The sequence below is a fragment of the Vitis riparia genome, chromosome 12, assembly GCF_004353265.1.
Source record: "Vitis riparia cultivar Riparia Gloire de Montpellier isolate 1030 chromosome 12, EGFV_Vit.rip_1.0, whole genome shotgun sequence".
NCBI lineage: Eukaryota > Viridiplantae > Streptophyta > Magnoliopsida > Vitales > Vitaceae > Vitis > Vitis riparia.
This window is the reverse complement of record NC_048442.1, coordinates 20,612,308-20,634,776: the sequence shown is the minus strand read 5'-3', so window position 1 is coordinate 20,634,776 and position 22,469 is coordinate 20,612,308. Positions and strand designations below refer to the sequence as shown.

The 22,469-nt window shown below is 39.9% G+C and overlaps 1 protein-coding gene across 1 annotated transcript; it reads right to left on the bottom strand.

Annotated features, from left to right (window-relative positions):
* Positions 1-21,576, bottom strand: LOC117926570 (50S ribosomal protein L1). The gene is made up of 10 exons (XM_034845706.1): positions 20,881-21,576; positions 9,090-9,167; positions 6,467-6,508; positions 6,261-6,375; positions 2,309-2,373; positions 2,186-2,224; positions 1,982-2,089; positions 1,809-1,896; positions 948-994; positions 1-420 (listed from the first exon to the last, which is right to left on the bottom strand). Exons 1-10 carry the CDS (start codon positions 21,508-21,510, stop codon positions 343-345), a joined length of 1,290 nt encoding a protein of 429 aa, XP_034701597.1. The 5' UTR covers positions 21,511-21,576; the 3' UTR covers positions 1-342.
* Between the last annotated feature and the right edge of the window lie 893 nt (positions 21,577-22,469).

Sequence of the window (22,469 nt, the reverse complement as noted above, 5' to 3'; positions counted from 1 at the left end):
GATTCCAACAGAGAGATGTGCCATATATATAACCAATCAATAGAAGGGGGAAAGGATTTTTGTTTCACTTAAGTCTCAGATTAAGCTTCCAACTAACATTCAATTCAATTCTATTTCAGACAGGATGCATGAATTCTCATCCCTATAACAACAGAAGGTAAAGCAAGAGCCAAATCAAATAACTACTTCTCAACTCTCAGCTGGGATGCAGCCATTACCCAAAAATGATGATGGAAATTCATAAGCAACTTTAAAGAGAATGAGGAAAATTTGGAATACCCTTCAACAAGGGGTTTTATGTGAGAATCTGGTTTTAAGATATCAGCTGGCCACTGAATCACATTATTGGGCATGCAGCTTGTTGTAGTGGTCTGCGGCCATGGATAATGACTGTATCGAAACTGGGAATCCTGGCCCCATCTGCATGTAATAAAAACATCATGGATTACTTCGCGTAGAGAACTATGTGCAAGTCAACAAAATAATTTACATGGCAACAATTAGTAGCAGGACAGATGAGCATCCTGAATGCAAAGGCACGACCATCTTGGTTGATATGCCAATCAAAAAAGGAAAATGCGATCCTTCTGATCCTCAACCTAGGGATAGTGCAGCTAAAATAAATAAAAAATAATGGGCACCCAAAATGCATTGATTCCAGAAGAAGGGACTATCATCATTCAGCTAGAGCTAAATTAACACAGAAGTAGATGAGTGGGGTTTGAGAAACTACTGAATGCAAGTGATTGGGATCACCTAGCTCTTTTTGTAACATAGTCTCATTATACAAGCTACTTGGCCTAGTCTGTTTTAAAATGAAGTCGCATAGAGATAAGTTGCTGATTTTTGGCCACGGAATAAACTAGGATTCCTGTCATTCTATTGCTGCCACATAAAATAATACAAGTGCAAAAAGAAAATAGCTGACAGCAATTTTGAGGTCTTACCGTACTGCATAAATGGAAGGCGTTCACATACCCAGCATACTTGGAAGCTGCAAAAAGGGGGCAAAACATTCATCAAAGCATGAAAAGGTCCAATCTACATTCTATCACCAGTTGAAACACCAAGTTCTATCATATACACAAGTAAGAAGTCAAACCATGTTGGCCTTCAATCATAAACCACTATCAGAATAAAGAATATTACCAGTCAAGATATAAGAGAAGTTGATGTTGTTGCAAGTGGAGATTTTAAGTAATAAAAATGCCTTGCGTATCAAAATGACTTTGATAACAAAAAAGGAAGTAAAACTACATGAGATTCCACAGCATCATGTAGAATGGTCTGACTCAAGGTTTGGCAATCTCTACCCCAACCACTATGCAGCTTAGTTTGTGAGTTTGAGTTTACTAACTAGACCTGTTCATCCTCATTCAAGCCCATTGTATGAAATAATTTTGTACATGAGATTTAGATGAATTTATTCAACCATTTACATGCAGCTGATTCTTGTAATCACTAACTAGATCTGCTTTGTTCAGCATCTGCAGCTTAAAGCTACTATGATTTGCTTGGGCCTATGGTTTGACTTCAGATGTATGGAAATGCCAAAGAAAATCAGAGACACTGAGAAACGGAAGATACTTCATAGCTTTGATTTCTTTATCGAGAAAACTAAAAGACAAATTTGAGTCAAAAGTTTGTTGAACAGTAGTTACAGAGGTATTTCAACAGCATGGCAGAACCACAAGACCACTTATCTTTGGGGATATGAAGACAGCATGATAGCATATGCATCATACTTTGCACCTAATATCATTTTAGGCAATGAAAAATAAACTCCCAACTATAAAACATCCACTTACTCTTCTTTAGGCCTGCTGGCTTTGCAAGCAAAAGAGCATTCACAAATGCACCAATGTTCTCCCGTAGAACCTTTTCTGAGAAACTCACCTGTAAAACATTATTTTTTCCTTGTCAGAAGAGGCATTCATATCCCTGTTAAACTAATCATATAATGAGAAAAATAACACTGTACCTTTCCAAGCCCAACATGCACAATTGCAGTTTTGTCCATTTTAAATTCCACACGACCTCGTTTTGCCTCTCCTACTGCCTTAGCAATATCAACAGTCACAGAACCTCGCTGCACAATATATTAATACAAATAATTGTTAGGGCCATTATTAGCCATCTCTTGATTCCATCCATCAAGCAAGAAAGTGAAAGATAACAAACTCACATTAGCGTTTGGCATCAAACTACGAAGAATCCTTGATATCTGCAAAATGATGAATATAACCTCATATATGAAGGGTTGTTAATTCAATTAATTGCATATTTCACAATATCCAAATTCCCAAACCTTTGTAAGACGGGGCATCATTTGAGGAGTTGCAATACACCTGTCGAAATTGAGCTTGCCACCACCTACATATATTTAAGTATGGGTTTCAAAATTCAATTCCTCAGTTGATTGTACTTCAAATAAGAGATCTACATTTATAGTTAGAAAAACAAATGACAACGAAACTAAAATGACAAAGAATTCTGTTTTGCAGCTGTGAGGACCAACTGTGAGGAACACACCAACACAAGGAATCATCTGAAATAAACTTCCTTAATAAATAGACACACACATAAAGGTGATATCAAATGACAAAGAGGCTGAAATCAATCAGAATGTTGTTTTGCATCTGCCCAGAGGATGAGCTGCATGGAGCATACGAGCACAAGAAACCCTCAAAAGAAAAAACTGTAATTTTAAATATCAAAATCAAACTTTTTTTTTTTTTTATAAGTGAGCACAAATTGTATTAAAGGGCAAAAAGCCACAAAGCATACAGGGAGTAAACAACGCAGCCACACCCAAAAACAAAAGAAACAAGCAGCCACACCAGCCCTTAAGTAGCCGCTAGCCACTCCAAAAAGACTAAAAGCGAAGAGGACTCCTCTCCCATGTACACTCTAGCCCAACTCTATAAGTTACAAACAAAATAATTTTTGAGTTTCTGTATATCCAAAGAACCTCCCTAAAGGCTAATTTATTTCTTTCCTTCCATACCGTCCAAAAAATACACAACGGGATGAAATACCAGATTTTTTTCCTCTTTCTCGCCACAAAAGGGGCCCTCCAACTAAATAACACCTCTTTGACTGTCTCTGGGAACACCCAATGAACCCCAAACAAGGCAAGGACAATTTCCCAAAAGACCCTGGCCACTATACAGTGTAAAAAAATGTGATTTACATTTTCCTCTTCACAACCACACAAAAAACAGCAATTAGGAAACTGTCACCCTCATTTTTTAAGCCTATCCAAGTTGAGAATCTTCCCCTACATAGCCTCCTAAGCAAAAAAGGCAGCTTTAGTTGGGACCTTGTCCACCCAAATGCATCTAACCAGGAAGGCGAGGGTATTGGGAGCAACCAACAGATTGTAAGCATGTCTGACTCCAAAGGTGCCTTGACCCCCACCTTTCCAAACCATTGAGTCCTCTTCTTGGGAGATCTTGAAGTCCCTCAGCATGTTAAACAAAGCTCCTATTAAATCCAGCTCCCAATCATTAAAATCTCTAGCAAATCTGAGATTTCAGCCCCCTTGACCGATGCTAGAGTCCTACACCTCATTAACAGTTGCATTCCTATGCACCGCCAAGGCAAATAACTGAGGAAAAATTCTGGACAGCGCCTCGTTACCACACCAATGATCAGTCTAGAATTTTACCTTAGTCCCCTTACCCACCTTAAACATTATGTTATCCCAACACCAATTTGCTTCCTTCAAAATCTCCTTCCGCACCCCCACTCCAAACGCCCCACGAGCTTCATTAGTCCACTAGCCAAAGCCTTCTTGACCATACTTCACCCCGATCACTTTCTTCCAAAGAATGTCCTTTTCAAAGGCAAACCTCCAAATCCACTTGCCCAGCAAGGCTTTGTTAAGGAGATCAATCTTCCGTATACCCAGACCTCCTTTCTCCTTTTGAGTACACACCACCTCCCAATTGATTAGGTGGATTTTCCTTTCCATTCTTCCCCCTCCCCAAAGGAAGCCTCTTTGTAACTTTTCAAGCCTTCTTGCCACTACCTTGGGCATTCGAAAAAGGGACAATTGATAAATAGGAATGCTGGCCAAGGTGCTCTTGATGAGGGTAATTCTCTCGCCCTTAGAAATGTATTGTCTTTTCCAAAGGGCTAATCTTCTCCTCATTCTTTCTTCCACCCCATTCCACATAGATATGGCCTTGTGGTGGGCTCCAAGGGGCAGCCCCAGATAAACTGAAGGAAGAGCCCCCATTTTACACCCAAGCTCCACTGCCATTTCCTCAATTTCTTCTACCTCCCCAATGGGAATTAATTCGCTTTTAGCTAGGTTTATTCTTAGCCCAGAAGCCGCCTCAAACCAAGCCAAAATCCAACTTAAAGAGATTAGATACTCTTTCCTTGCTTCACAAAAGATGATCATGTCATCGGCAAAGAGTAGATGAGAAACATCCATCTCCATCCTCCCTCTTCCCTGAAGGCTGCAACCTGAGATGAATCCCCCAACAACAGCCCTTCTTATGAGTGCACTTAGCACTTCCATACCCAGGACAAAAAGATAAGGAGAAATAGGATCTCCTTGACGCAACCCCTTGGAACTCGAGAAGAAGCCTGTTGGCACCTCATTGACCAGGATGGCAAATTTGGCAGTTGAAATGCATCACCAAATCCACTCTATCCACCGAGACCCAAAACCCATCTTGTGCAAGACCTTTATGAGAAAATTCCAATTAATGCTATCGTAGGCTTTTTTAATGTCCAGTTTGCAAATCAGTCCTTTCTCCTTACGCTTGTGCCAGAAGTCGATCACCTCATTAGCTATAAGCGAGGCATCCAAAATCTGTCTGCCCCTGACAAAGGCATTCTGGTCCACTGAAACCACCTTTCCAAGGACCTTCTTCAGCCTATTCGCCAACACCTTGGCCAAGAGTTTGTACAGTCCCTCTAATAGGCTGATAGGCCAAAAGTCCCCAAGGTCCTCAGCTCCCCCTTTCTTTGGAATTAGGATCAGGAAAGTGGTGTTGAGGCTTTTGGCAAAAGATTTTTGCTCAAAAAACTCCTTGAACAAATCCACAATCTCCTCCTTCACAAAGTCCCAACAAAATTGCCAAAAGGTCACTGTAAACCCATTCGGTCCAGGAGCTTTGTCACCATTCAGTCCAACAGGGCAGAGTGGATCTCTTCCTCAGTGAATGGCAACTCCAAGCCTTCAGCTTCACTGGAATTTAGACTTTGGAGGTGCAGCCCCTCAATATCAGCTTTCCAGCTTGGCTCTTCAAAGAGCAGTTGTTGTAAAGCGTTCACAATCCCCTCCCTATATAGAACTATCTCCTATTTCTGATTCAGTCAATGGAGTGCATTACCAACTATCCTAGATAGAACTATCTCCTATTTCTGATTCAGTCCAGCCACTGTTTACCCGTCAATGACATGAAAAGATGACAATTAAAAAAATAAACCTTTAATACAATTTGAAGCCTATTAAAAATATAATAAATTTTTAAAAATGTTTACATATTCTCTAAAGAGTGAACTACTGAAAGGAGCAAAAAAGACTTGGTAAGAACATGCTATTTTCTTATAAAAATAAAAAAGAAAGACCAAACTTAAATTTTCCTAACTAGCAAGATATAGATTGGACAGGAGAAAGTTTTAGACCCCATTTGGCACTTCTGGATTTCTTGATCCATTCCCTAACCATAAAAAAAACTTTAGTGTTCTTGATCACACGTGAACGCACTTTAAAACAGTATAATTTCAAGACTTGAAACCTCTTTTCAGTAAAGTTGGGGGCAAAATGCCACTTTAAAAGAGATTACAACATACAAGGAGAAATTTATGAACTTATATTTTTACCCTCCTCTTTTTACACTGGTCTTTTTACAAGTGAATGACATTTGTTCCCATAAATCATTTTTCTTCAGTTCTATGTTAATCATATCATTTCAAATGTTAGACATTAAACACAGTCAGAAAGTCCATCTCATAAATCAATAATTCAAAAAATATCAGAAGATAGAGAGAAAAAAATTCATATAGGATTTGTTACTTGCTTTCCTTCTTAAGTCCTATCTGGCCATCCTTCTTAGCCTCTAAAAGCCCACTTATTTCATAGGTAAATCATGTATTACAGAAGCTGCTGGATCATAATGGCAGAAAGCAAAAGCACAAGAAACACAGATTTCGACAGAGAAAAGGAAGAGCCCCATGGGGTGGAAATTGCCTTTTGAACTTCTAGTAAGTAGTATATATCCATAGCACTAATTAATTACCTTGGTGGAGATTCTTGATTTCGTCAATAAGGTCATCACCACCAACGATATCAGCTCCTGCAGCCCTAGCTTCTTCTGCAGCTGTTCCTTCAGCAAAGACAGCCACCCTGACAACCTGAGACAAGATAATACTTATCAAATAAACAAACTAGAATGTAATTTACAAAAATGGCACATTCATAGTCTAGCATAAGCTTGGATGGTACCTTCCCAGAACCATGAGGCAGAGTTGCAGCACCCCTAACCGTCTGCACTTCAATTCAGATAATAGTTAAGTGTAACCTCTTGAACAAAAAAGTTTGAAAATGAATATAATAATGCCTCAGAAATATGTAAGCAACACAAATCAACAGGAGAAAAAATGATGAGAACTTTTCATGTTTTCTGTAAGAAACTAAAATAGCATTTCCTTGTCTTATTAATTACCATAGCTGTCAACTTGTAAACATATCATGCATCATTTTCCTATTTGTTCCTTATATGTATCGTGCACCATAAGTTTTGCGACATATTGTAAAATAAAACAGAAAAATATGAGGAAAGCTCTGTCTTGAACGAAGACAAATCCATCTCTATTTTACTCATTGCAGAGATTCAGCAACAGTATGCTTCTATAGACTGCATAGCATCAGAAGGTTCATATGTGGATTCCTTGATATAACTTTACTTAAAAGGTTCTACTGATTTTTTTTTCCTGGCTTAAGAGCATGAGAGATGAATAGAGGAGATGCAGAAGAAGAGAGAGGAGAAAGAAGGCAGAGATGAAGGGTGGGCTCAAAGCATTTTTCTGGGAGTCCTCCCCATAAGAGAAGCAAGGCTCTTCAAATATTCATTATTATTAATCTGTCTCAAAGTGTACCCTTTTTTCCACAACCTGGCCTTAATTTATATGCTACACAAGATACTACAATCAATTAATCAATTAAGGACATTCTAAAACCATTCTGTCTCATAAGCAAATAAAAATATACGAGAGGGCACCAAAAATAAGAGGGACAACCATGGTGCACAAGGAACATAATACACAAGCACACAACTTTTTTATACGCAAATGAAAATATACAAGAACCCTGGCACACAACAAACATAACACACAAAACACACACACACCAAAGGCCAAAAGTACACAACCAGTGCCAAATGCCTTTAGCCCGCCCTTAACCTATCTATGAAGTCTATAAAGATGAGACTCTCTTCCCTAGGAAATCCTTGAACTAAACAAACATGGATTTTAGGAGTAATTCTTTAACATTCAGCCCTAGCAGTTCCAAGTTTTGAAAATTCTTCTATTCCACCCCTTCATATGCACCAAAATAAACTCAAGGTGCCATTCTCCACATGTTCCTCTCTTTCTATAGAGCTTCCATGCCAAATAGACAAAGTCTTCACAGATTTGGGCAACACCTAAGAGACACCAAATGAAGGGAATGGCAAGGAGGAAGTTAGAAGAATTCTAAAACTCTTCCATACGATATAGTAGCCTATTTAGCTAGCCTCAGTTTGTATTTTTTTTATCAGAAGCCTCAGTTTATATTCCTAACACTCTAAAATGTCCCAAAATGAAATATCATACATAATCAAATAACAAACTCCAACTAAAACTGAAATCACTTCAGTTATGAACATGCCAACATATTGTGGATCTGGCACCCACAAAGCCTCCAAAGGCATATTGTTTTAGCAGGATCCACTTGATTATTCGTATATTAGGACGCATAACATTAAATTCAACTTTGATGGATGCTCCTTAAACAATATTGAACCAAAATAGGATCAAAGGCTCTTTCTAGAATTAACTGGTAGCATTATCTATGCTTTCTTCAAGTCATACAGCTAAAGTTGAGCCATTGGAGCAGAACTCAGCATCCTCTCAATTGGATTTAGGCAGTAAACAGCATGGATTTAGGGACCTCATCATGGAGGTTGATTCCTTGTCTGCCAGAATTTGAACAAGTCTAGATCATGAGAAGCATTGGCTCATGAAAGAGATTTTTTTAATAGGGTGCCCTATATAAGTTCATGCAGAACATTAAAAATTGGGGAGATGATTTCTAGATTCTTTTTTCTTTTCTTTTTTTCTTTTTGATAGGTAAACAAAATAAATGTATTACAAGCTCTAGCTAAAGGTGCACCATAGATTTCTAGCTAAATAAAGATTATAACTTTGCAAATAGTTGGTGGACAGTTTCACCAGCCTTGATTGGTTCCTGCATTTTGGCGGTTGTGCTCATGTTATTTGATCCTTAAGCTCTTCCCTCTTGATTTAATATCATGAGAAAAAAGGGTGTTTTATCTAAATTTTAGAGAGTATAAACTTCTAATGACATCCAGTGTCCTTAGATTAGTATCTATCTGAAATTATGCAAATGACCAGATCAAGTAAAGATGTTAAAATACAGAAAACAAAAGAATAAAAAAAATTAATAACAACAAAGCTATATCCATAGACCTTCAGACAAACCTAACATTTTCAGGCTCAATGCTCCCATTTAGAAAGAAGAACAGATACATATTTAAATGCACCAACTACTATGTCATGACTGCATGTCAGGAGTATCCAGCTAACGTTACAATTTTAATTTGAGAACCATGTGATGGCATCACAATATCTAGTGCATAGATTGAATAGTGACTTGGGATTGATCAATCTAGTTTGAATTGGACCATGATCAAACATCATACATATTATCTCACAAAATTTTGTATAATCTAATGCATTTTCCAGGAATTTGATCCAAACAACATATGCACTGGTCAATCATATTCTATTCCATGGTACATGATATCAGAAATAATATTAAAAAATACGTTAGATAAATTAGCAAGTACCATGTCACTTCGGCGTCGATCAATACCCAATCTCACATGTGCTTCAATAGTTTCATCAAAGTTCCGATTTGCATTAGCCTGAACAATAGCTAGAAGTAACACAGAGAAATTAGTAATAACCAAAAATGTTTATAAAAATATGAATAAAATATTCATGTTTATAGCATGTTATAAGCAAGCAAAAATAACATAACAGCTCCAAAGTGATTAATGGCTCAAATCTTCAAATTTTTAAATGTTACTGATAATTTTGATTTTATAAGCAGAAAAATTAAAATTTAGGGGAGAAAACCAGGAAAAATATTTATGGGGTAACCATGACAATTAATGGATCTACCAATTAATAGTGCACAGATTATTTCCCCACATAATAAATAGTAATCCTGTATTCTGATAAATGATTTTATGGCACACAATCCTAGCCATCCTGATTCAATAATTAATACACTCCTAGAGCTAACATAGGAAATGAGGACCATAGTGGGTGATATACAGCAGTTTTGAGTAAAACTATATCAGGATAAAATTCAGTGAATTCCTTTTTTTATCTTTTTACAAGAAACATGTAATTGGAGATCATAACAAGCCACCTTGCCACACTGCATCTCTTAAGTCTCATTATTCTCCTGCAGATATTTACTACTTTGATCTTTGCTCCAAAAGCACACACATGCAGAAATACATGCACTCCACCTTTCCTCTGACTCATGGCACAGGGCAGGATGATGATAGGGTATACTTTGGGCAGGTAGAAGCTGAAAAGAATCATGCCCAGCCCAACCTAAGTCAGTTTGCAGTAGTTCTATTTTTTTCTTGATAGGCAAACAAGAATATATAAACAATTTGCAGTAGCTTTATGAGCTAAACAATTTGATTCTAGGTTCACAACTCAAGTAAACTAAATCAAATAGAACACCAACCCTAGTATAATTGAGACATAGAATCATAGATTGTGTGCCTTTAAAAGGGAAAACTCCTTTTAACTTAATAAAATAAAAATTAGATGAGAAAAAAAGTTGATAGAAATGAACCCCAAAGGAAAAGCTTGAAGAATTTTTTTGATAGGGAAAGATCAAATATATTAAAAGTGTCTAATAAAAGCTTTCACAAATTTTTTTTTTTAAAAAAGGGCAAACAAAAAGCTTTGGCAAAAGCATACACAACATATACAAAAGCACAAAAAAGCCAAACAAAATGGAGAAAGACAAAAAAGTAACTCTTCCTCCCTACTTAGTTCAACCAATCAATAAAGTCCACCATGGAAACTGAGGAATCTTCTATATACACTCTAAGCCGCTCCAAAAACTTGTATATAAGGATTGTTTGATCGCTTGATCCACTTCTCCAATAATTTCAAACATTCTCTTCTTCCTCTCCCAAATAGTCCAAAATAAGCACAAAGGAGTCATTTTCCAAGCTTTCTTCCTCTTCTTCCCAACAAAGGACCCATGTCAACCCAAAAGGGCACTTATTACCAAGAAATGCATCACTCACTTCTTGCCAAATAGGAGATAAATCAACAACCACAAAATGACTATTGTAGTGCAATGAAGGAGGATGTGATTAGCCGTTAGATAACATCCATTTGGCATCTGTCATCCCCTCCTTTTGAGCTTATCCAATGTTAAGATCCTTCCCTATGTAGCTTTCCAAGAAAAAAAGTCAACCCTTAGCAAAATCTAAGGATTCGAAACCATGCTTGAAGGGAAAGCCTCCATTCTTCCAACAAACAAAGAGGAACAAAGAGACTTAACAGAGAAATTGCCAAATTTCAAATTCAACCACAATATTTTATCCTCTATGTTGTGACAAATTGTCTAACCTTACAATCTCATAAAAAAACCTCCAACCCATCATGATCCTAGTCATGGATTTGTCTTAAGAGATGGGGGTTCCAACAACTCTCCTTTTTTTTGCTCCCACACCTTAGCTACCCATGCATCTTTGGTAGTGGCTAGGGAAAACATCTCAAGAAAAGACTCTCCCATGATAAGTCACTACACCACCTATTCTTCCAATATTTCACCATCTACCTATTGCCCACCCTAAAACCAATTTTGCTATTAAAGGTCTCTCACCCGCTTTTTATTGTCTTCCACAAACCCACCTTATACTCTTCCTCACTCCCCCCCCCCCCCCCCCCCCCCCCCCCCCCCCCCCCCTTACTTCCTTGCAACAACACTTTCTTAGAAGTGTCTTGTTGAGAATGGATAGACTACTAATACCCACACCCGGCCTCCCAGTCAATTTACCAAGAGGCTTATTTTCAAAGGAACCTCCCCATCTAAAGAACATCCCTTTGAATCTTCAACCTTAGGCTCACCTTTCGAGGGATGAAAAATAAAAATATGAAGTAGATTGGCAATCTTGATTGTGATTTTTAGATCAATTTACCAAGAGGCTTATTTTCAAAGGAACCTCCCCATCTAAAGAACATCCCTTTGAACTTTCAACCTTAGGTTCACCTATCTAGGGATGAAAAATAAAAACATGAAATAGATTGGCAATCTTGATTGTGATTTTTGGAGTAAGTCTTCAAATGATAGGTATTTTATCTTCCACATACCAAGTCATTTTTTAAATCTTTGCTCCACAACTTCTCAAACTCATGATGAGCCCAGAACACCAACTAGGTTCTCTACATTCTGAATAAGATCAACTCACTTTTCCCCAAATTGGTTTTTAAAGCTTGTCTTAAACCACATGAAAAATCAGCTCAAATGCTCCAAATGCCCTTGACTAGCATCGCAGAGGATAAGAGTATCATCCACAAGGAGACATGTCCATTCCCACACCTCTTCTTCCACTAACTATGAAACCCACAATGAAGCCCCCTTCCTTTTGCCTATTCAAAATACAAGAGAGTGTCTCCATAGCCAAGATGAAGAGGTATAGGAAAAGAGGGTCACATTGTCTCAAGCCTCTAAAACTCTGGAAAAACCCTTGAGTTCCATTAAACAAGATGAAGAAACAAGTCATAGAAATGAACCACTTAATCTATCTAATCCGCTTGGGACCAAACCTTTTTTTTTTTTTTCCAAAATCACCTAGGAAAAAAAAAAAAAAAAAAAAAAAAAAACCTAATTAAACCACTCATAACTATTTTTTTAGATTAGAAACAAAAGATGTATTAATTAATATTTAGAAAACATGAGAATGATGAGAAATCATCCCCATAAGATACAAACCTAATCAAAAGACCCAAAAAAAAAAAATTCTTTACAAGGAGATCCATACAAAAGGAACAAAATAGGCTACATCTCCAGAAGCTCATCTAGGCTCCTCACCATGTAGGCCCAACCCTAAGGTATACACGTCAAAAGCCAACTAAGTTGTAAATTGGACAAAGGTAAGAAAACCTTAAGTCAGTGGCTTCATTTTCTATAAGAATTGCATCCAATATTCAATGATCATCCACAAATGCATGCTAAAATCCGAAACCACTTTTTTCTACCTTTTTTTATTATTATTATTAGCTAGGACTTTTGTTAGCAATTTCTATAACCCTCTCACCAAACTAACTAGTCTATGGTCTTTTAAATCATCTGCACCCCCCTTCCTTGGGAGTAACACTATGAAACTGACATTTAAGCTTCTTTCAAAGGAAGTTAACTCAAACTCCCAAAAAATTCACATCACCTCCTCTTTTACAAAATTCCAGCAAAATTGCCAAAAAAAAGAAAAAAAGAAAATTAGGACTCATAGGATATTTCTCCAAATTACTAAAACTTTGAAAAAGAAAAATTCCTAGCAACACCACTAAAAAAAATACTATTATAGCTCAAACTACTTTAAGAAATAAACCCTTGCATCAAATAGATGCATCGCTTATATTTACTTAAAGATATGGTCTCAAAACCGAGTTGCAACGAAAAACAACCCCTTCCTAATAAGAGCCCACCACAAAATCAACTACATTTTAGATAGATATGGTTTGGCATTTTATGGCAACAACATATTTCATCATATTTTAGGAGAAGAGTTAATGGCTGCTTTCTCGGAGGGAGAAGGAGCTCCGAAGGGGGGCAAGAGCTGGTTTGCTGTGGAATCAAAGACATTTGAGATCTCCATTGAAGAGACTCGAGGCAAACTGAGGGGGGTTATCCTGGAAAGAAGCAAAGGTTTCTCTTCTTGGATAAAATTTGGAGAAAAGAGCCTCAGTTCTCTGCTGGAAGGAGTGGAAGAGTGGTGCAGAGAAGAATCAAGCTCGAGGAGCCTTAGAGTTTGGGAAGAAGGAGGAAGGAAATATAGGTTGGAATGTCGTTCAAATGCTGCAGGTAGGTATCTGCTATGTTCGGTGAGGGACTTGGAGGCGAAGAGGTTTTGTCTAGTTTTTCCAGAAGGTAAAGGTTTAGTAGGTGGTTGGTGCATGCTGGCTCAGAAGCTAAGAGCCCTTGGTATTACTAATCAACCCATGAGGAAGTTTGAAATGGGGAATCCCACCTCTGTAAAGGAAGATTTTAGAGGTAAAGGAAAGGAGAAAGGAAAAGGAGTTATGCCAGATGCTGTGAGAATGGAGAAAGGAGAGTTAGGGGAAGCTTTATGGGTACATGTTGGGGAGCGGGACTTGACCAGAAGGGAGGTGCAGCTTAGTCGCTGCTTGGTAGGATGCTTTGGTGATAGTGTGGAGGATGCCCCGCCTCTGTCCTTATTGGAAGCTTGGGCTTATGAAAGCTGGTCTCTCAAGGGAGGTTTAAAAATTTCCCGGTTGGGTGGAGCCCTAGTGCTGTTCGAATTTGAAGATAAAGTGGAAGCGGACTGGGTGCTATTAAGGGGTAGCAGAAGTTTTCAGATGAGAGAGTTTTTCTTGCAGAAATGGGGACCTGAAGTGGGTTGTTGCAGAAATGGAAGCCACCCAAAGGAGGTGTGGGTGAAAGTAATCGGTCTACCACTTCACCTTTGGAGTAGAGACGTGTTCAAGAGTATAGGAGAGAGATGTGGGGGATTCATAGCTGTGGATGAGGATACAGCCTTTTTCTCCGAGCTACAGTGGGCTCGCATTTTGGTGAGAGCTCCTGGGAAGATCAGACAGGGTACGTTGCAGGTAGTAGCTGGGAACTGTTGTTGGACGGTGAGTCTTTGGTGGGAAAATCCTCCATGGTTCTCGGAGGTGGTAGCAAGATCAACTTGGTCTAATGAGGAGAGGCGGGAGGTCAGGGATGAGGGTAGGGGGATACACGTGCCTGTGGGAGCGTGAGAGGATGTCAAATTGACAGAAGTGGTCTGCAGGCTCAGGGGTCAGGGGCTCAGGTTGAGTGTGGCAGTGGGCAAGGTGAGGCGGCAGGTGCAGAGGTGGTTGAGGAAAGGAGGCCCGTCGCAGGTGTTCTGGGCCCTTCAAGCAGCGGGTTTGGGCCAAGAAATAATAAGGTGCAGGCTTTTAAAGAAAGTAGAGACTTGGGCTTTAGTAAGGAAAGGTTTTGGGCCAAAAGCCCACTTCCTGGTAGTTTTAAAATGGCGGGCTGGGGGTGGGCTTCAAAGCCCAATTCTGGATTGGAGTTGGAGGAGCGGTCCTCCTCGGTTAGGGCTTTCTCAGTTTCAGCGGAGGCCGAAGAGGAGATGGAGCCAGAGCTTATGGCGATCCAAGCTGAAAAAGATGTTGGGTTGACGTCGCGTGAATGGAGAGGCACCGACGAGGCTCTGATGGAGGAGGCTTCCAGGTACGATGCTGGTCCTTCCTCTCTTTCTCAGTTGGGGCATCGGGGACACTTCTACCCTTCTTCTTCTTCTTTTGGGGGCAACGCCGAGGCTATAGGGTCTCCGGAGGGGGTGTTTTTTGGTGCGGAAGGGGAGTTGGAGTGTTATGAGACAAGAATGGGGAGAACCAGTGTCGTGTCAGCTAGCGGAGACAGGAGGGGACATTTTCGGGACTCGGGTGATGCCGAAAAAGGAAAGGAGCTAGCTCTGGTACCAGCTGGGGAGGATTTTATGAGCCTCTATGAGGAAGAGGAAGCATATCACATAGAAGAAGGGGGAAGTGGGGAAGGGTGGAGCACTAGTAGCCTTGCAAGATTCAGTCACTGTTTGGGGATGCCGACGGAAGGCTTCGAAGAGGAAATCCTATATCTCTTAAGGAGAATGAAGGGGAGAATGGAGCAAAAGGGCAGGGAAGGGGTGACGAGGAAGACAAGCTTAAAAACTTCAAAATCCAGTAGGGAACTTAAGAAGTTGGAGTGGACTGTTAGTTACAAAAAGGCGAAAATGGGAACAAGCTCGGGTATTATTGGAGGGGCCTCAGTACCAGGGTGTAAATGAAGATAAGAATTATGTCTTGGAATGTAAGAGGGGCTAATGACAGGGATAAAAGGAGGATCATCAAGTCAGTTATTAAATCCCAGAGACTGGACGTGGTTTGTATTCAGGAAACTAAAATCAAAGAAATGACTATGGGGCTTGTTCGAAGTTTGGGGGTGGGAAGAAATATAGAGTGGAGAGCAGTCAACTCTAGGGGAGCAGCTGGGGGTATTTTGGTGTTCTGGGACAACAGGGTGGTGGAGCTGGTGGGATGGGAAATAGGCGTATTCTCAATTTCGTGCCGGTTCAAAAATTGTGTGGATGGTGTGGTGTGGGTGTTCACTGGGGTGTACGGGCCGGTTTGCAGTGGGGATAGAGAGGAGTTTTGGGAGGAACTTGGGTCAGTTAAAGGGTTATGGAGTGACCCTTGGTGTGTGGGAGGGGATTTCAACTTGGTAAGGTTTCCAGAGGAGCGTAGCAGGGGAGGTGGTCTTACAGCTGCTATGAGGAGGTTCTCAGAAGTGGTAGAGGATCTGGAGCTCAGGGACTATCCATTGAGGGGGGGGCCGTTTACTTGGAGAGGGGGTTTGAATAACCAGGTCCAGTCTAGGCTGGATAGGTTCTTGGTGACGGATAATTGGGATAATATGTTCAATGGTGCTGTCCAGGGCATTCTACCCAGACCTGTCTCGGATCACTTCCCCATTCTCTTGGAAGGAGGAGGGTTGAAGAGGGGCCCTTCCCCTTTCAGGTTTGAGAACATGTGGTTGGAGGAAGAGGGTTTTAAAGACAAGTTGAAGACGTGGTGGGGGAGTTTAAATTTTACAGGGTCATCCAGCTACATTTTAGATGCTAAATTGAGGGCCCTTAAAAATATTCTGAAGATTTGGAATAAGGAAGAGTTTGGGTTAGTTGAGGCTAAAAAGGGTGAAGCTCTTAAGCAGGTTGAGTATTGGGATGAAAAGGAGAAATATGATGTTTTAAATATGGAAGATAGTGAAGCAAGAAATGGAGCAAGGGAGGCCTACAATCTTGGGTGATAAAGGAAGAGATTTTCTGGAGGCAGAAGTCTAGGGAGTTGTGGTTGAAGGAGGGGGATAATAATACCAGATTCTTTCATAGGATGGCGAATGCTCATAGTAGAAGAAATTGGCTGTCCAAGTTGAAAGTTAATGGCGTTTGGCATTCAGAGGAAGATAACTTAAGAAACAGTGTGGTGGGGGCGTTTCAAGAGCTGTACCAGGAGGAAGAGGGGTGGCGCCCTAGTGTTGAAGGGATCTCTTTTATGAGGTTAGATATTAGTGAGGCGGAGGGGTTGGAGATCCCTTTCTTGGAGGAAGAGGTGTTAGCAGCTCTTATGGACCTAGGCAAAGACAAAGCCCCGGGGCCAGATGGCTTTACAATGGCGTTTTGGCTTTATGGGTGGGAGGTGGTGAAGTTTGAAATTATGGGCTTTTTCAGAGAATTCCATGAAAGGGGCAGATTTGTAAAATCCCTAAATGCAACCTTCTTAGTTTTAGTCCCAAAGAAGGGAGGGGCAGAAGATTTGAAAGATTTCAGACCGATTAGCCTTGTGGGAAGCCTCTACAAGTTGTTGGCCAAGGTGTTGGCAAATAGAATCAAGAAGGTTATGGGAAAAGTGATTTCGGAACCCCAAAATGCCTTTGTGGAGGGTAGACAAATCCTTGATGCAGTTTTGATTGCTAATGAGGTGGTAGATTCCAGATTGAAAAGCAATCAAGGGGGTGTGATGTGCAAATTGGATATAGAGAAGGCTTATGATCATGTTGGCTGGAAGTTTCTGATGGCTGTGTTAAAGCAAATGGGTTTTGGAGAGAGATGGATTAAGTGGATAGAGTGGTGTATCTCAACTGTAAGATACTCCGTTCTGATAAATGGCTCTCCTTCCGGATTCTTCCAAAGTTCAAGGGGTTTGAGGCAAGGTGACCCTCTATCCCTTATTTGTTCGTGATAGCTATGGAGGTGTTTAGTTGCTTAATGAGAAGGGCCATCAGTGGGGGCTTTTTATCTGGGTGGAGGGCTAGAGGTAGGGGTGGAGAAGGGATGTTGATATCTCATCTGCTCTTTGCGGACGACACCTTGGTGTTCTGTGAGGAGTCCCAGGATCAGTTGACGCATCTAAGTTGGCTTCTCATGTGGTTTGAGGCGTGCTCAGGTTTGAAAGTCAACTTGGAGAAGAGTGAGCTTATACCGGTGGGGAGGGTGAATGATATAGAGGATTTGGCTCTGGAGTTGGGTTGCAAGGTGGGCGGTCTGCCTTCCAGTTATTTGGGTTTGCCTTTGGGGGCACCTTTCAAATCAGAGGTGGTATGGGATTGTGTTGAAGAGAGGTTTAGGAAAAGGTTGGCTATGTGGAAGAGACAGTATATTTCCAAGGGGGGAAGACTCACCCTTATTCGGAGCACTCTTTCCAGTTTGCCGGTTTACTTCATGTCTCTTTTCCTGTTGCCCAGAAAAGTAAGGATGCGGTTGGAGAAGATTCAGAGGGACTTTCTGTGGGGGGAGGCGCTCTTGATCAGAGGCCTCATCTAGTTAGGTGGAATCTGGTTTGTTTGGAAAGGAACAAAGGTGGTTTGGGGATAAGAAACTTAGCGTTGATGAATAAAGCTCTCTTGGGTAAGTGGAATTGGCGTTTTGCCATTGAAAGAGAGGCGTTGTGGAAGGAAGTGATCAGTCACAAATATGGTGTAGAGGAGGGGGGGTGGTGCACTCGGGCCGAAAGAGGGAGGCATGGTGTAGGGCTTTGGAAAGCTATCAGAAAGGAGTGGATGGGTATGTATAGCAGTTCAGCCTTCCGAGTGGGCAATGGTCGGAGGGTGAGATTCTGGAAGGATAAGTGGTGTGGAGATGAGCCTCTCTACGAATCCTTCCCCTCTCTTTTTGCCATTTCTCAGGCGAAAGACGCGTGGGTATCGGAAGTGTGGAACCAAGATGGAGTAGGGGATGGGTGGACCCCTTTGTTCTCAAGGGCGCTGAATGATTGGGAAATTGAGATGATGGAACAGTTTATGCTTAAAATCCAAGCTTTTAGGGTGCAAAGGGAGAATGAGGATAAGATGGTTTGGACAGCATCTAAAAGTGGTGTCTTCTCAGTCAAGTCGCTCTACTCTATTTTGGAGCCTGGCGGTTCAGCTATGTTCCCGTATGTTGGTATCTGGAGAGCAAGTGTGCCGCCAAAGGTAGCCTTTTTCTCATGGGAAGCATCTTGGGGCAAAATCTTAACTCTAGACCAACTTCAGAGGAGGGGTTTTTCTTTGGCAAATAGGTGCTTCCTTTGTCTTGCTGAAGAAGAAACAGTGGATCATCTTTTACTCCATTGTGTTATGACGAGGACATTGTGGAATCTTCTTTTTTCTCTCTTTGGGGTGGAGTGGGTTCTCTCTGGTACAGTTAAGGAAACTCTCCTGGGGTGGCATGGAGCTTTTGTGGGGAAAATCCGTAAAAAGGCGTGGCAAATGGCCCCCTTATGTATATTTTGGACAGTTTGGAAGGAAAGGAATTCGTTGGCTTTTGGGAATGAGGTGTTGTCAATCCAAAGGTTGAAACATTCTTTTGTAAGTAATCTGTGGTCATGGGCGAGAATGTTTATAGTTTTGAGCCCGCGGTCTTTGGTTAGCTTTATTGAGTGGCTAGGTTTTTGTTATAGGTAGGGGTTCGGGCTCGCTTCCTTGGGTTTGAGTCGAGGGGCTGCTTTAGTATACTCTTTGTATACCTAGAGGACACTAGTTTGGTGTTTCCTCTTTCATTTTAATATACTTCTCTTTACTTATCAAAAAAAAAAAATCAACTAAAGATGAAGGACCAAAACCTATTAAACAACTTGAACCATGCCTAAAGATTACAAAGAAAAGAGTGTTTCAACCCTTAAAAGATTGTTCCTCATTTTCAAATGATCTACCATTCCTTTCCTTCCAAACTGTCCAAAAAATGCATGAGGGAGTAGCACGCCATGCCTTTTCTGTTTTTACCCATGAAAGAGTCATGTCGTCCTAATAATGTCTCTCTGATCGTTGATGGTAACATCTAGGACATGCCAAACAAGGAAAACAATAAATACCATAAAACCCTGCCCCACGTAGCCTCCCAAGCAAAAAATCCAACTTCCGATGGCACCCAAGAATTCCGAATAACACCTATTGAAAAAGATAATGAACTTATTGGCTCTAAAGATGAGCAGAGGAATTTAACAGAAAACATGTCATTCTTCCAGATCACCCTATCTTCCTCTCCCCTACACACCCTCCTCTGTTCCAAGTTTCACATAGTTGACCCTAACTATTTAAGAAATAAGCCTTTTTTTATGGGAAAAATGAGATAATATATTAGAAGCGTAAGAAAAAGCACATTGAGGTACACATGAGGTATACAAATAGCACCAAACAGATAAGCAAAAAGACAAAGAGTAAACAAAATAATCTCTCCCACCCAATCTACAAAGCCTATCATGGACATAGAGGAATCATCTATGTAAACTCTAGCCTTGTCCAAAAAATTACACACAAAGAAGGATTTGATAGTTTGATCTGACTGTTTTACTTCATTAAAACTCCTCCTATTTCTTTCCTTCCATAACCTCCTAAACAGGCACAAAGAGCAGCCCTTCATCCTTTCTTCCACTTCTTCCCATAAAAGAGCCATGTCAGCTCAGAAGTGTTCCTCTTACAGGGGAATGCATTACCCGAGCTACTCTAAACAGAGAACAAAAAAGTGTCAATACATTCTTGTTTTGAAGTAGTGAAGAGCATACGATCAGCCAACTTTTTCTTCCCTTTTACATGTAACATCTATTCAGAATATCCCATCCCCTCCTTTGAAGCTAGTCAAGAGTTAAAATTCTTACTTCCACAAGCAAATATAAGCCATTGCTGTTCTAACTATTGCCACTCTTTACTCTTATTTCCAAAATTCGGTCCATAACAGAGAATTTAGCATGCATTACTAGGATGAGTGATCTCTTCCTTTAGTAGTGGAAGTTATAGGATCAAAACACGTAGCAGCAGAAGATTACATCAATGGGTTTCAAAATAATTTCAAGGACAATGGCTCTTGCTACAATTTAGATTTCACTGTAGACAAAGATTAAAAAAAAAAGTCAATCTAACTAATTTTTCTTTTTTAACATTGCTACAGCATCAGTTTTCTTCAATTCTCCTATTCATTTCTGACACACACATTCTAGATAATTTCATCTTCAACCACCTTCTTTTAAAGAAGCACGTACAAAATTATTGTTTATTCTTTCACTCATTAAGTGTTCCCCATTTCAACTCAATTCCAAATGTAGTATGTCTATGATCCAAACAGAAATCTTAAACTTCAAAGAAAAACATCCAGAATCATTTTCAAATGGAATTCATGCCTAAGATTCAAACCGTTTGGCCTGCAATTTGGCTACACCTGCTCTGCTTAGTGCTATACTTACAGCTTCAATAACCCTAAAAGTTGATCAACGTAAGAAAATATATTCCAAGTTTCATAACTATTCGAACTAAAAATCATTGGCAATTGTAAATCATTATAGTGAGAAGGTTACACCGACCTTCACTTCTCTAATGGCATCCATCAAATCAAGAATAACCTTCTGTTCCTGCTTCTTCTCCACCTTTATCAGCCTAGGAAATGGAAAAGCCTTCTCTTCTTCAACTCGAAAAACCCTTCTTCTAATCCGATTCTCTGCCTCAATTCTGATCCTTTCTTTCTCCATCTCCTCACTCTCCCTCTTCCCCACTTCCTCCTCCGCCTCCGCTGTAACTCTGTCCTCCGGCAGCGGCGCCACCCGGGTCGGATACGACACAGGCGAGATCGAAGGCGCGTCCTTCACGTACCGCATGTCTTCTCGAGTCCACATCGAGCGACTCTCCGCGCTGCCCCAGTCGGACTCGGGCTGCCTCGGCCGCCGTGGGAGCGGCGGCTGCGGCGACGGTGTTTGGGGTTGAGGATTCTCTGGGCTTGGTGGGGATTGGTCTTTCGGTTTCATGGCGTAGGAAACGCTTTGGATTGGCGCCGATTCAGTGCTTCTCTTTAGGGGCTCATCGGGTTGAGGCGGGTCTGGATTTGATGATGATGACGATGATGAACAGAGAGATCTGTGAAACCCTAGAAGTGAAGCTTTGGCTCTGGTGGTGCAATGGCGGCGAGCATGAGAGAGGAGAAGCTCTAATGCCGCCATTGATTCAGCTGACTGAGCGAGACAACGGTACGAGGGTTTTTACGGGGTTTTAGAGACGCGCTTCGCGAACATAGCGCTGGGCATTGCTGTTGTAACGACACAAATTTTATTTTCCTTCCTTCATTTTACAAAATAAAATTTTAATTACTTTTTAAAGATAAATTAATTCAATATATTTAAAACATTTTTAATAATTCTGGAATCATTTTTTAATGTCGGGAATTATTATTATGAAAAAAAAAATTATATTATGATAATAAAAACCTTTATTTTTATAAAATAAAAGAAATTATTATATGGTTTCAAAAACACTCTGAGGCTATTTGAAAGTGACTACTAAAAACACTTTTAACATATAATACTTTTATTAGTGTGTATTTGATACTAATCTTTATAATATTTAAAAAAATTTCTTTACAGTATTAAAAATATTAGAAATACTTTCTAAAATTACTTTCAAATACACTCTTAATAGCATTTCTTCAAACTCTTTAATCCATCAAAGGAGCAATCAACCCAATTTATATGTTTTTTCAAATTCATTGCACTTAGTTTCTTTAATTATATAAATATTAAATAATTTTAAATTGTATAAATTATTAATTATTTTTATATTTTTCATCATAAAATCAAATATAGGTAAACCATTTTTTTTAACATTTTATTTATTTATTTTCTTAGTACTTTTCATAAACTGAACATAGCACTAGGATTTGTCGTTGAGTAAAACACGAATTGAGAGAAGGAAGAAGAAGATAGACGTGGAAGAGAATAACAATGAAGATATTTTAAATATATTGAAAATTCTTAAGTGGATGTGTTAATAGGATTGATGTTTTAAAATGGATATGTAGAGTGAATGGGTGGATGTAAATATAATTGCTCATCTTGTATCACTTCACAATTCTATTCAAGCTTCATGAGTCACCTAGTTTCCTACTAAAGGTTTTAAGATAAAA